General features: G+C 41.2%; 1 protein-coding gene across 1 annotated transcript in view; it reads right to left on the bottom strand.

The window, feature by feature from the left end:
* Positions 1 to 5,785: 5,785 nt before the first annotated feature.
* The window catches only part of APBB1IP (amyloid beta (A4) precursor protein-binding, family B, member 1 interacting protein), a 68,816-nt gene continuing 60,289 nt past the window's right edge, over positions 5,786 to 14,312 (bottom strand). Inside the window, exons 11-14 of the mRNA XM_010582334.1 lie at positions 14,000 to 14,098; positions 12,913 to 13,030; positions 8,899 to 8,996; positions 5,786 to 6,511 (exon numbers count right to left, since the gene is read on the bottom strand). Coding sequence (XP_010580636.1) covers positions 5,975 to 6,511; positions 8,899 to 8,996; positions 12,913 to 13,030; positions 14,000 to 14,098 — 852 coding nt within the window. The 3' untranslated portion in view covers positions 5,786 to 5,974. The remainder of the gene's footprint in view (positions 6,512 to 8,898; positions 8,997 to 12,912; positions 13,031 to 13,999; positions 14,099 to 14,312) is intronic.

Here is a 14,312-nt window from a genome sequence, read left to right as displayed (position 1 = left end):
TTTAAGTGACAGAGAGAGACTAGTCTTTGAGTTCTGGGTCTTGTTATTTATCCTTGTTTGATATTCCAGTTCCACATCACAAAACTTAAGAGTGTAATTATGCCAAAATTAATACATAAGCAATCAGGTCCAATGTTACGCTAGAAAATTTACAGCAAAAATCACTTATTTGGTGTTGAGGATTTCTTGGCTGGGTGAGGGCATGTGAGCAATCCAGCCTTTAGCTGGGAACGAAGCATAAGTTTACAAAGTGCTGAAGCGGACAAGGACGCTGTGTCCTTGTACGCTGGGAAAAAGGAAGATAAGAAGAGCCTGCCCAACAACTCCTGGATGCCGAAGAATGAGATAAGTAACTGCTGGACACCTCGTGAAGAAGCTTGCACAGCCAATAGAGGATAAGATAGCATCGCGTGAAACGGGGTATTGTACCAATCAGAGTATTGTATAAGGCGCGTGCACAAGCGCATAAGGTATATAACTATGCTAAAAGTTGTAGTAAATGGGCTTCACTTGATCACATTGGTCTGTGTGTGATGTCCCCTGTGGATCCTCTGCAACAATTTGGGGGCTTTGTTACTTCTTGACGTTACCTTGTCTTCCCAAATCCAAAATGGATTGGTTTAGAATCTCCAAATTTGAGTGCTACTTGATTCTGAAATAGAGGCTATAATTAGCATTTCACAAATCTATTTCTGGAAATATAGTTAGTGTGGAAAAAATTTACATTATTAGAAAGTTTCAGTGACTAAAAAATATTTGAATGGTTTCACGTATTCCTCTGGCTGAAGAGAGTAGGTCAACTACATCTCTTCTCCAGGAGTTCATCCATGGACTCAGTCATGTCCTCTTTCCTTGATTTATGTGAAAGCAAATCTCCATTATTTTTTTCCCCTAGTTTTACCATGCAGTTTATAGTGCCTGTTTTTAGTAACTATTCTGATTTCATAATAGTCAGTACTGACTGTTAATGGTGATCAAACTGCCTTAGAATATTCCACAAGACCATGAGAATTCCTAAGTATTAACGATATGAATCTGTTCTGTTCTGCGTGTCTCCCTCAAACAGAACATGCCTGTTTCCCAGTTACCGTGAGACCGTCAATAATCACTGATAAATAATAGTTCTGTTCTGTAGTTTTGCCACGATCCATTTAAGTTTCTACTTTTCCACTCTCAAAGTGCCTGACAAAGAGTGCGTGAAGAACACGTGAATAGTTATCTCAACACTACCTTTTAACTATGTTTTGTAAAAGTAGAGAAATGAGCCACATCATGCTCAGCATTTTATACCACCTCCCCTTCCGCTTCTAGGTTTTAATCGTTATGGTTTTATTAGGACAATGTAAGCATTAATACTGTGTTTCATGATATATTCCCTAAAATCATTGGCTTCCACCTGTGGTTTCGGAGCTGCCTCTTCCTTCATGTTACATAAACACAGCAGTGATGCAAGAGCAGATGGGGAATAAAAAATACCGTGGCTGGTAATCAAGCAGGTGTTTAGTTGTACTCTTGTCCTCTTTCTGTATCAGAGGACAGTTATGAGGGGCAGCAGCAGTGTTGATCCCCCACACGTGGACTTTTCCACATGACTGTAACTTTTCTAATCCTAAGGACTGATGGAAACATGGTCGCTTGAAGTAGGTCCTTCTTCCGTAGCAGTGACGTAAGAACCCAAAGAAGACGACAGCTGCTGAGACTGCTTCCACTTGAGGTATGGAGAAAGGTTAAAAATAACATGCTGCAGTGTCAGATCTTTTCAGACTAAAATACTGTAATCTCTAGTAGTGTACATACTACCATGATCTACAGGAATAAGACAATTATTTCATATGGCAATAGATTAGCTAGAGGTGGAAGGATTCATTTCTATTTTTTACAAATGCTTTGATTTACAGTCTTGGAAAGGAAGATCTTTTTGTATTTTGCAGCATCTTTTTTATACCAAATAAAGCCAGATAATTGTGTATCATTAAGGTGGTAGCTCTGTTCTTTGAATGGAGTTGAATACTTACATTTCAGAAATTCAATGCAACTATGTACATACACAAAATAGTTGATAGAGGTCTAATCATCACAGCATTTTAATTGATTTCTGGAGTTATCTGTAGGCTTTGATTCTTTTTGTGTCGAAGAAAGCTCAACTTTTTCTTTTGTGTAAGATTAAGTGCATGAGTTACGACTGACTGCAGATGTAGAATGTATAAAATTTGAGTTTATTGTACCGTAACAAAAGAGAAGGGAGGAAACAGGGCAGGAGTCTGAGACTTCTGGTGAGAAGAGTGACTGCTAAGAAATCCATGTAGAAGTCTTAGTGCTTTGTGAATTCAGAGAAACTAGCTTATTGTGCATCTTTTTTCTAAGGACGTGTTCTGCTTTATTTTGATGCTGAGTGTATATTTCATAAAAGAAAATTCATTTGATTTAAAAATAGTTGGATAGCAGGCAGCTGTTGTCACGTAAGCGTGTTGAAGATGTGCACTCCTAATACCTTGTCAGAAAATGATACCCAGCTCCTTAGCATTCAGTGATTTTTGCATAATGCTTACCTCAGTTACATATGGAAAGCAACTGGGAAACATTAATCTCCTCCCCTTTTTTTTAAGCCCTAGTTTTAACCCTGCTACCTTTAGCTAGTTAATATTTTTTCTCCTGCAGTTGGAACTAAAGCTTGTACTAAGCTTATAAGCCTTGCACTGGTCTCGAGAGCATTTCTCAGTTTGGCTGTTCAGAGATGATGAGATACCTTTTGAATGTTCTAGCATGTCAGTTCAAAGTTTCTAGGTGACATTTGTGTTAGTGGTGAACATAGTTCTCTTGATGAGAGCTTTTTGCTCAGTTCAGTGAAAGCAAAGGGGCTAGAAGACAGCAAGAGTTGCATGGGGTCTGTCTGTATTGGTAAGTAAGAGGGCCAGGAACTAGTCCCTTGGCCCACAGACTGGTACCCTAACTGGCCATATCTGCACCACAGGGGAATCTCTGTACGGGGAGTGAAACTTGCTTTAGACTTGTCCATGTTGTCTTCTGGGAACGGTTCCTGTCCTAGGCAGTTCCTTGAATTGCGCCTGGGCCCGCTTTGGCAGTACAGGTGAGCACTAGGCCAGCGCTCAAGCTTGCATCCTCATCTTCTTTTACTTAGCGGTAAAGACAGAGGTGTACAAGCTGAAGCATCTTGCTAACAATGATAGCTCCTTAACCATAGGGTGCAGAGCAAAGAAATGGTTAACAGCAGTCGTAAGACATCCCCCCGTCCCCATATCCCTGATGTGAGATTTAACTACTCTTCCAATGCTTACACGGCTGACAAACCAAAGAAAGGAAGGAGGAAACAGGGAGCGGTTGTCTCATGGCTACACCTGAGTAACTCTGGGGATGGGCATGATTACTGCAGGAAAAATATCCTTTAGCTTCAACTTGTCTCCACTGAAAACAGATTAAGTTGCGGGACATCACATAAACTTTTTTTAGTGACTCATCTGGCACTTCCCCAGCTGAAGCATCCCCAAGTTCCTCTTGTGTCCATCACCACCCTCCATATCGGCTCCTTCCAAGGGCCCGTCCTTTCGCTCCTACTGCTTTGACCAGGTACCACCTGCTCCTCCTAGTGCTGAGATGGGCATGTTTTGCCTTGCATTGCCCCAACTTGTCACAGGTCTGGCTCCCTGATCCTGAGTGCTTGTGGTTTGTGCTTTGTCATAGCAAAGTCCTGGTCCTTGCTGTCTTATGGACGACTATGCTTATGCAGCCATCAAAATGTGCAAAACATAGTAGGAACCACCTGAACAAAAGCGAGATGGGCCAGCCAGCACTGCTGTCCGTACTTGGATAAAAGGGTGGCCCGTTGTGCTGTGAACTTGTGGACAGTGTGGAAGATAAGGGTCTGCAACTCTGGGGCGATGTGGGGCTGTAACAGCCAGCGATTACCTCGGTTAGTGTTACACTTTTGGACTCTACTGACAATGTTGTCATTGATGTCAGTCAGCGCAGAGACTGCAAGGCATGTCGGGGTGAAGGCCAGGCCTCAGTAGCCTGATATACCTGCATGACCTTGGAGAGCCAAAAAAGTTCCCTACCTCTTCCAGAGTGGTCAGATAATTGACCTAAACCAAAGACCCCACCGGGGAGTGGGGTCAACATGGGAACATGTGGTGTGACATACTGCTGTGGGGGTGGGCCTCCTTTAAACCATACTGTCAACGCACTTTTAATGCTCCTTGTCTATGCTCAAACAGCGGCCCCTGCAGGCAATGCCCCAACTCTCCGCCACCTGCGCAGATACGTATCTCGCTCTTTACCATCTCTCACACATACGATCTTGTAAAACCTTGCGATTAAAATGCTTTTACATTTTTTTTTCAAGCTCAAAACCAGGGAGGAATACTAACCACAACCGCCTTTGCCCACATACAGATGCATTTATCAGTCTGCCTCAAGCAGCCGCTTCTTCCGCTAGAAATGACACAGCTGTGGGCTTTACCACAGTGTTTAAAGCAAATCATTTCAGTGGCAGGAAGAAATGCATGTGGTTCATAACATCATTATTGTTTTCAGCTTTAAAAAAAAAAAGGTAGTAATTTCAAAAGGAAAGGCACTTTATAAAGATGTGGTTATAACCTTCACATTTCTGCAGGTACATGGGTATTGACACACCAACTTCAAGCCAAAATAAGACTAGAGACGACCCAAAACTTTCCTAGGCCGTGGCACTGCCACCAGCTTGTCATTCCCTTGCCTCCCACCACCACTTCTTGACCTAGGACTCCAGTCTGACAAACAGCAGTGCTCTCACCCCCTCCTCTGCCAGCTGCTCATATGTATTTATTTAGACTGCACACTTCGCTTTTTATGCTATTTGTATTGCAAAATACAGAAATGTACTATTTATGATACCTTAGAAGATCATGTGCATGAGAAGAGGCAAAGACTGGAAGAAATAAAAATAAAGACTAGAAAGTATAGGCAAAAACTCTTTAAAATAGTTGAAGTGGTACCAATTGCCAGTAAAATGCCTGTTCATTAACTATGACACTTTGTGTAGATATAAAATAGAAGCTATTTTTGAGAACTAATAATGAATGCTGCCTAAATGAACAACAGAGAACTAAAATGAGAGAAAAAATGAAAAAAAATGTAGGAGGAGACATTCGTATCAGGTACAAGATAATTACAAAGGCTTTCAGAAGACAGACTATTGCTAGGTACAGTTTGAAGACAAATGTTAATCAACAGGAAAAAAATCCCTGCTTACCAAGGGAAGCACACAAGATTTCAAAATAAAATTTTTTCTTTGTTTAAGATTAAACAAATAAACCAGACTTAAAGGCAGCAACTGAGTGCTGATGGGTATGACTGGAGTTGCATATGGAAGCAGGAGTGTATAACGTTTGGGGTGACACTGTCTGGAAATGGCTCTGGTCCTGCCTTGCATCTCAGAATAATCTAGCTGAGGTTTTACTTTTTAAGACAGACTGTTTTTGAAAAAGAAATTGGGGTCTTATTATTTAAAAAAAACCCCACAATTGGGAGTTTTCTGATAAAAGAAATTTTAAGGGGAATTCATTGAAAAGGAATCTTCCCACTTCTCAACATTCACACAAGAACATTGCTGTATTTTTTCCTTCAGCTCCAATCCTACTAGAGAGGCAGCCAGAGAAGATGCACTTCACTCACTGGCTGGCTCTGCGAGTGCTGCTCCACCATCCCTGGCTGTCCTGATGGAGTGAAGCAAGACTCTACAGCCAATTCTTACCTCGGTCTGATGCTAGAATGGTAGTTAATGGGGGGGGGGGGGGGGCAGGGGCGCACACCAGGTTATAGGGACAAAGTGGGGGACAGAGGGCACTTCACCTCACTTCTTTAGACCCCCAGGAGGAACTCTGAAGGAGAATTCCTCCTGGAGGAGCCTGACCCAGCACAACTTTCCATGATGCCTCACAAAACCAGCTATGGCTTGAAGTCCACCTGCTCCCAGAGTTCAGGAATTGCTGCCCCTTTTCTTCTCAAGAGCTTTCATTAGGTCAGACATGAAATCTGCTTGCTTGCCTCCACCCCCTATTGGAGGTGGCCCAGCTGACCGTGGCTCTCCAGCTTGTCCTGTGTTTTCTAGCCTTTTTGAAGGAAGTGGCACAGGTTTCTTTGTCGGAGGTGGTGGCTTACTGGAGACAGGTGGAGGTGGAGGGGGTAATGGCAGGTCTACATTACCACTGCTGGATGCTGGTGGTGGTGGAGGCACAAAATCAGGAGGAGGTTCACAGAAATCAGATGGTGGTGGTGGTGGTGGTGGAAAATCAATCTTCAGTGTAGGTGGTGGTGCTGGAAAGCTGTCTGGATCTGTTAGGAAAACGCCGCTGTCTCGTTTGATTTTGGAGGGTAGAATTGGTGAAACAGAAATAGCAGATGACCGCCTTTCAGGTGGAGGAGGGGGCTGCAGTGAGTTCCCCCTGCTCTGGTATTTCTGTGGCCTCATCACCGACTGTGCCAGGCCAGGTGCACTGACGTTATTTGACTTATCCTTTAATAAGCAGAAGGAATAAAAGGACAAGACACAGTCAATGCATGTGTAAACTAATGCCACTGCCTAAGAACAGTGAAAAGATGTGAAAATGTACGAGAAGAGTACAGTAGACAGACAGCAAAATGAAGTAGAATACATTTTGTCTAAAGAGTGCAAATAGTATTTTGTTTTCTTTCTGGAGCTGCCCACAGAGCTTTGACAGTGGAAACCTCCATATTGACAGTATTCATAGTGCTTCTTCGAGTCCTGTCCTCAGAAAATGAGTGCTTTTAAAATTTCAAAGAATTGCAGTTAGTAAGACATTAAAGATACTTTCTTGATGTTCCACCCTGCTGTTCATTCCCTGAGAACATGAAGACTTAAAAAAAAGATCTGTGCTATGTTTTTACATCCAAAAGTACTGAGCAAGATTTGAGAACATAAAAAGCAGAGTAGTTTTGGCTCTCATCCCCATTGTACCTCCATCTCCCATTCTAGCTGTGACTGCTGGATCTCTGGATAAAGCTAAAATAATGAAGTCACCTATCCCTGCCAAACTCATTAGACACAACAGCAGTGAACTGGGAAGAAGTTGGAGAGATTTGGGAATTTAAAGTTTACATGTCTGGATTCACTGTCCCCAGCACTCTGCAGCATGGTGTGACATGCATTCACCCACAGGGTAGTGCACTGGGGCCCCTCCATGTGGGAGGCAGAGCACTGCAAAGCACTGTGCAGAGAGGCACTTGGGAAAGCCATCTGTCACAATTCTGCGTGGTGCACAGCACGGGAAAGATACTCCACCAGTGACCTGGCAAGGGCCACTGATAAGCCTGAGGAAGGGTGTCTTCCGCCTGCTGGGCAAGGCACATGCACATACCTTCTCCACTTTCAAATCAATAGTGCGACAAACAGGTCCTTTAAGCCACTAAGTTCTAGCCATGTCTGCAAGGTCACGAGATGTTCAAACCCTCTGACAACTTTTTTGAAGGAAAAATGAATCAAAGTATCCATCATACAAGTGAAGAAAAATACAATGTAGGATAGCAGTTCATTATGGAGATGTTTATTTTGACAAACTTTTAGGTGGCTTTTCTTTTAAATTGTGTTCACTAGTCGACACTCTGAAGATAAATAAAGCCCATTTGGTGATATCTGAATATAATTTGCTCCTTTTTTTTTTTTTTCAGGTAACAACTGATAGCTGTTGACAGTTACTACACAAACATGCTATCTATTCTTGCAAACCTGTGGAGAAGCCTGCTGTCCCGAAAACAAAGCTTTGTAACACATTACTTTCTAGTTATGCTAATTTATCAGTTTGGATCCAGCTAGCTTAGTGCTCTAACTGTAGCACAGTGCACCCTGAAAGATTTCAGCTTGATCCTTAGGTTCCAGGCTTGTAGAAGCCATCAGATGAAGAAGGCAGCATGTTTCCTTCTGCTAGAGAAAAGTGTTCTGCAACCCTGCAGTCAGCAGTACTAATTCTGGCATTAGCTAAGTATAACATGCATGCCTTCTCTTCCTCACTCTCCTTGCCTACAAAGATGGAAGTAAATGAGACACAGGAGGAGGGAACCACTGGCTGAGTTCTGAGAACGTGATCTACTCCAGAGGAAGTGAGGTTCAGAACAGAGAAACGGATCTTTTTAAAGGAGGAACTCAAAGACAGAAACAAGCAGCTTAGGACACATAATGCAGGTGACAGAAAAATCCTAAGAATTTCACTTCCCTTGTCCTGTGCACTTTATGCATGGTGGAGGGATTGAATAATGAACTGCAAACAAATGAAGGGTTTTTTTTCTGTGGGATGTTTTTGAAGTCCTCATACTGTAGCCTACTGATACTTTTACAGCCAGAGATGGTGCAAGTAGACAAAATTTGAACCTTAACCAAGGAATGCATTTAGAGCCTAGTGAAAACATGTAATGTTTTCCCTTACATCTTCACACTTAATCCTTTCTTACATGCTTATCTTCAGCTGTGCACAGTGTTCCCTGTTGAAAACACTACTGTATCCTTTGTGTTCCTAAGGCAAGACCTGTTTTCTGGCAGAGACAGAAAACAGCACCAAGGTTCTGGCAGCATGGAGTCTTTGAGACTGTCCCAGTAGGCACATTCCTGTTCCTGCTATGTGAACTCACAGCTATTTGTTCTGAAGAATGGAAGTGGTGGATGGCTGTGCCTTCACCTCCCATCAGTGGCTCCTTCCTTCTGTGCAACAGGCACACTGTTTGCAGTGTGTAAAGCATGAGGAGGGGCAGCAAGGAACCAGACACTTTGCACAGGAGCCAAATCCTTGACACAACAGTACACTGGCACTTTGAGGGAGGAAGACAGTGGGTGAAGAAAAACAAACTTGAAGAACTGTTTCACAGGTGACATTTAACTAGTTAACTGCTGACCTGTACCTCCAACATGTCCACTTTCTTCTGAGTCTCTGGAAATTCTGCACTGGAACGACGAACTATTTGGGGAATCTGTCCATTTGACTGAACAGCACCTGTGACAAGGAGAGGAGACAGAGGGAAGAGTGTGTTACATTTTTGTGATATTAACCAGATCAGGGAATAGCAAGCTAAGAAAGGGCTATAAAAACATCTTTACAACTTCCACCAAGTAACCGCTTGTTTTTTATACATAATTCAGTAAAATCCATGAGAATGTCTGTTTTCTACTTCAGGCTTATTTTGTGACTTTTCATATTCAGTTCATTACCTAAGGAAAATCAATAAGATACCTTATATTAAAACTAGTATCTGTCCACATGCCTCCATGGTTGTAGCTGACAATCCTACAGAAGTGCAAGTGGCAGAATTATGAAGACATATGACAGAAATTATCAGAGTGTGTAGAGGTGTTGACAAGTGAAGAGCTTTTTCTTGTGACTATTGTAAATGGTGATTACAGAAGGGGACCATTAAGGCTGACACAGGAATAGAGAAGGGGAGCTAGCTTTGGAAGGGAAGCTAAGCAGAAATCAAACTGGCCCACCCTCTGGCCTTCCATTGTTTAAATACCTGTCTTTCATAACAGCATTTTGAAGTTTGTAGTGTGCTGTTGTTTGTATTGCATGTTTTTCTTCCTTTACTTTAAGCTAAAGATTAAAAGCACCATAGTTTCATATCAGTAAGAGTCATGAGAGGTGAAGGTTTGAACTCCTACAGAGGGGCTGATCCATTTTCTTTAGTAAATGAGCTAACAGCTCTTAAACTTCTCCCCATCTGGAATCACAGAAGATTTGTGAACTTCACTGTGTTCTCAGATTAGTGAAGATCTGCTAGCTGGCTAAGTTAAAGCTCTGCAAAACGTCTGCCCACCATTGCTGTGTTTGTAAGGGATATGCATAAATAACCTAGTACTGTCAAATGGAATAAGTGAATGTGAGACCAAAGGACAAATTTGTGCATTTAATTATGAAAAAATCCCCAGCCCCTGTGTAGTCTGATAAGGATTAAATAAACTCTCCAGTTTAGTCTAGGATTTTGGAAGTTGTACACGTCAAAGTAGTAGATAGTGTTTGGTGCCTAGATACATACATTTGTAAACGTTAATGACTGCCTTAGCTCTACTATAATTTACAGTTCTGAGATCCAGTGAAGTTCAACTCATGTACTTCTTGGATGCTAGTGAACCCTTAGCTGTCTACATGTAAGTTTAAGCACAACAATGATTTTAATCTTAACATGTACTTTTCTGATTAGCAAAGAGGTTCCATGAATAGGATAAAAAATAGAATAAATTATTTTTATTGCCATGCCTACGAATCACACGATTGACAGAGAAGACAAACTCTGCAGTGTACTGAATTTACTAGGGCTATTTAGGCTCCAAGGGATGACAGAAGATGGTCTTAAGTCCTTGTGTTTTATGCCTGTGCCTGCATGTTGTTCAGCATATTTAATCAAAAGTAACATTTTGATCATTCAAACTGCAGTCTCTGCTGAAGGACCAACATGGAAGTCAATAAAGAGATAAAACCAATCTTGTGGCTCGAAGTGCTTAGTGGAGAGAGATGTAAATCCCTGGGTTCTGTGGCCACGCCCACAAGTGGAGCAAGTTGTCTACTGGTCATAGCAGAGCAGGAGTTGGGCTTCCCACTGCTCAAAGACATTGCTGCCCTCAGTCATGCTGAGATTTAACTAAATGGAAGAGAGCAGAGAGATCCACTCTATATAATGCAAGGTATAGTGTTCTACTTGGCACATATGATATACCAGAAAGCTGGGACATGCCTAAATGGTAATCTGTTTCTTCTTCTGTTAATGGATTTCATAAACTATGCAAGACTTGAAAGCAGCAATGGATATATCAACTCCTGCCAGATACCTTCATATATGCTATACACAAAGTCAGTCAGCTAAAGGAACCCCAGTCAATCCAATATGTCAGTTCATGCATTCTATTATCAAGATTTATTTTTATTTTAAATGTTATAGTATTCTTTGCAAGTCAATTTCTCTAAAATTTTATGTTGAATTCATATTTGTTTTAAGCAAAAAAAGGTCATCCAAATATAATGCAAAATTATAGATACACAAAATATGTAATGCAAAATATTGAGCCTCGTAATCATACGGAACATCTGAATAAAGCAATATCCTTCATCTTTCAAACATAATGATATTGTGCTGGTGCACAACATACACTGTTTTTTTAGTGTCCAAAGACACACATAGTGAGGCAGAGAGGCAAACAAAATATTTTGCCTGAGATGCGCCTGGCACTTGGGACACTTCAGAACCACGGACTATGCAGTTTGGGGTGTAAGCGAACACATGAATGCTGGCTACAGCAGTGTGACCAGCGAATACAGGCTACATGAGATGGCAAGAACAGAAGTTCCACCTGCCTTCCTGAGCATGGCTTTTGGCTGCCACTGAAGTTAACAGAGTACAGTTCCCTGCTAAGCTCACACAGGACTGTAGTTTTCTATAGCAGATTTTAGCCTATACTAAAATCAGACCATATAAATGGCTATACAGCCTTTTGAAAACAGAACAGAAGAAAACATGCTTTGTTCCATTTCCAAAACATGAGCCAACAGCTGCTCATAGTCAGGCAGTTCAGGTTATAGTATTATAGTTGGGCCCCATGTTTTATATAGGGCAGTAATGATAACTGTAAGACAGCAAGAATCACAGTGACTTGCCTCAATTAGAATGCTAATGATCCTTGAGAGATATTTCCATAGAGACAACATACATGACTGAAATCTTTCCAGGCTACTTAAACATTTAATGGGATCCATTAGTTAAGATTAACAGTGTATTTTATGATCACATGCAGTGTTCCCGGATTCTAGTCAGGAGCTGAAGTTATACAGATGTATAACACACTTTATAAGGCCTTGATCCTGCCCATATCCAGTACAGACTGCAGCACCAGTGTGGAGCCCCACTGACCAGCCACCTCTCTACTGCCATCAATACCAGAACACAAAATGCTCTACAACTGTCCCATCCACCCTTGCTAAAGTACCCCCACGCACAATCATCAGAAAAATTCCCCGATCTCAAAACAGTCTGTTTTGGGTCTCCCTACCCCAAATGTGCATTTATTACCATGATTTGACTCCAAGGAATAGTAAAAAGACCTTCCCCTTCTCACATGTACTGAGAAAAGGTAAACTAAAGCCTTGGAAAGGTGTTTGAAGGATTTTGAATTGTCTATATGAGAAGTCACAATATTAACTGCCAACACTGATTTTGACTTTGCCTGTCTTATGACAGTAAGTACCTGGCCAGCATGTCCTTCCTAATAAATAAAGCGTATCTTAAGCATGTAAACTAAAAACATTCATGCAAGTTACAGCTAGTATCATGCAGCATTGTATCTGTACAATGATAAAATAGGTAACAGCAGTATGATGAAGCTACTGGAAGAGTAAAGTTAGAGAATAATCCAATCCTTTCTTCCCCTGCATCCTTCTCCTAACACCCACATTGTTATCACTCAAATCAGTAAAAGGCTAGGGAAGAAAGTGGCTCACTCTGTAAGTATCTCTTTCTGAAATGATTATTCTCAGAATATCACACTCATCCCTTTTACTCATTGGAAGAAAAGCCAGCGTACAGATGGGCAAACAGCAAACTTCAAGACATGGACCATCAGTCTGTAAAATGTAGAGGGAGGATAAAGGATTTGTATTCAGATGCCAACAGAAAAATACCTTATTAAATTATGCAGATTTAAATTGACCTTTGGTGGGCTGTCTTTATATTCTTCAAGTTCTAACTTTAAAGTGAGAGCTCTACTGCTAGCTTAGCTATAGATCAGAGCTACACTGGGCTGTCTGAAAGAAGATATCATCTTGCTGAATCCATGGGATAGCTTCCTGAATAAAGACTATGTGCAACACTGATGATGACAGAAGAGGGCAATAAATGTGATTTCAACTGCTGTGACAGCATCAATACCTGCTGCAAAGGATCCTGCAGGGGCAGCTGGTTCCACCATCCCTTGATTTGTCCACCGCAAGGACAAGCCAGCTTTCTTCACTGCACATTTGTAATTATCATATAGTGTCTTGCCATACTGCAAAATAATCAAAATAATACAATAAGTATGGTGTTAAGCTTGAAATAGGCCAAGCATTCGTTTTGCTCTCAACTTTTCTACCCCATTCCTTCCTACCCAGTTTTGTTAAAAAGTACCTTTCTACAAGTGCTGTGCCTATTTCTGTATAGGGCCAGGTGGAAAGCATCTCTGCAACAGCACAATAAAACATGAATCCCTGTGACCAAACACAGTCCTACTGATAGTATTCTCACATTTTATGATAATTTCAGTATCTGTAAGCATCTTGAAACTTGGCTTTAAAACCAACTGTTCGCAATAATTATCTTTTTTCAAATAGGTTCCAGGTATTACATTTTCAGACTGGAGACTTTGGACACTGAATCCTGGGCTCTAGAGCAACAGCTCTGTCAGTGTAAGATACAAAATAATTTGACGTTCACCCCACACCTTTGTTGGATGTCATCCTACAGCAGAACTGGCAGAAAAGAATATATAACTAACAGGAGCAGGTCTATATCGCCAGTTACAGCCAGTATACTGGGCTATGTATAAAACCTTCTCCCTTACTATTTTCTGCAAAACAAAATGGTCTGTGAATTCAGATCTTTTTGAAGAAAATGAGGTAATTTGGGCAGAACTGTTTGAAAAATGTCACAGCTGGACTGATTAGAGCTTGCACATCTTTAACCACAGCATACTATTATTGTGCCAGGTAACTGTGGAGTGAGTTTTAAGAGTACATGAGTTTTATAGCTACAGAATTCACCCTCATGTTAATGAGAAAAACACACTGATAAATAGGGTGCAGGAACATTCAGCAAATCCATCCTGGTCATGCCCTTCTGCTCTTTCTTTCTATGGTAAAATTATCATGAATGTCCATTCTTGTCACCATATTTCCAGTTGATGTGATGACAGCCAGTAACCTGAGGAAGACAGGACTTTACAGAAAACATATTTAACGAAATTTACTTTTAATCTTACCTTGGCAATTCTTATTCCTGTTACCCACTGATGCAGGGTTGCTTGATCATCGCAGCATAAGTACTTGATGTATTGCGACTCTTTTTGAATCTGGGGGTGCTGGAAGATATTGATTCATAAAGTAAGACAAACACAGAAATCAAGTCACTACACAAAAGTATGAAGGCACTGCCCTTGACCTCGGTGAGAACGCTACCTATAGGCATCACGTTAATTTGATGATGATGTGGGAAAAAAAACAAGCAGCAAAAACAGAGTATAAGAAAATATAAAAAAGATGGTGATTATGAACTATACATGAGTTGCCACTGGC

The sequence above is a fragment of the Haliaeetus leucocephalus genome, unplaced genomic scaffold, assembly GCF_000737465.1.
Source record: "Haliaeetus leucocephalus isolate CR32 unplaced genomic scaffold, Haliaeetus_leucocephalus-4.0 Scaffold0, whole genome shotgun sequence".
Taxonomy (NCBI): domain Eukaryota; kingdom Metazoa; phylum Chordata; class Aves; order Accipitriformes; family Accipitridae; genus Haliaeetus; species Haliaeetus leucocephalus.
This window is presented reverse-complemented; position numbering and strand designations above follow the sequence as displayed.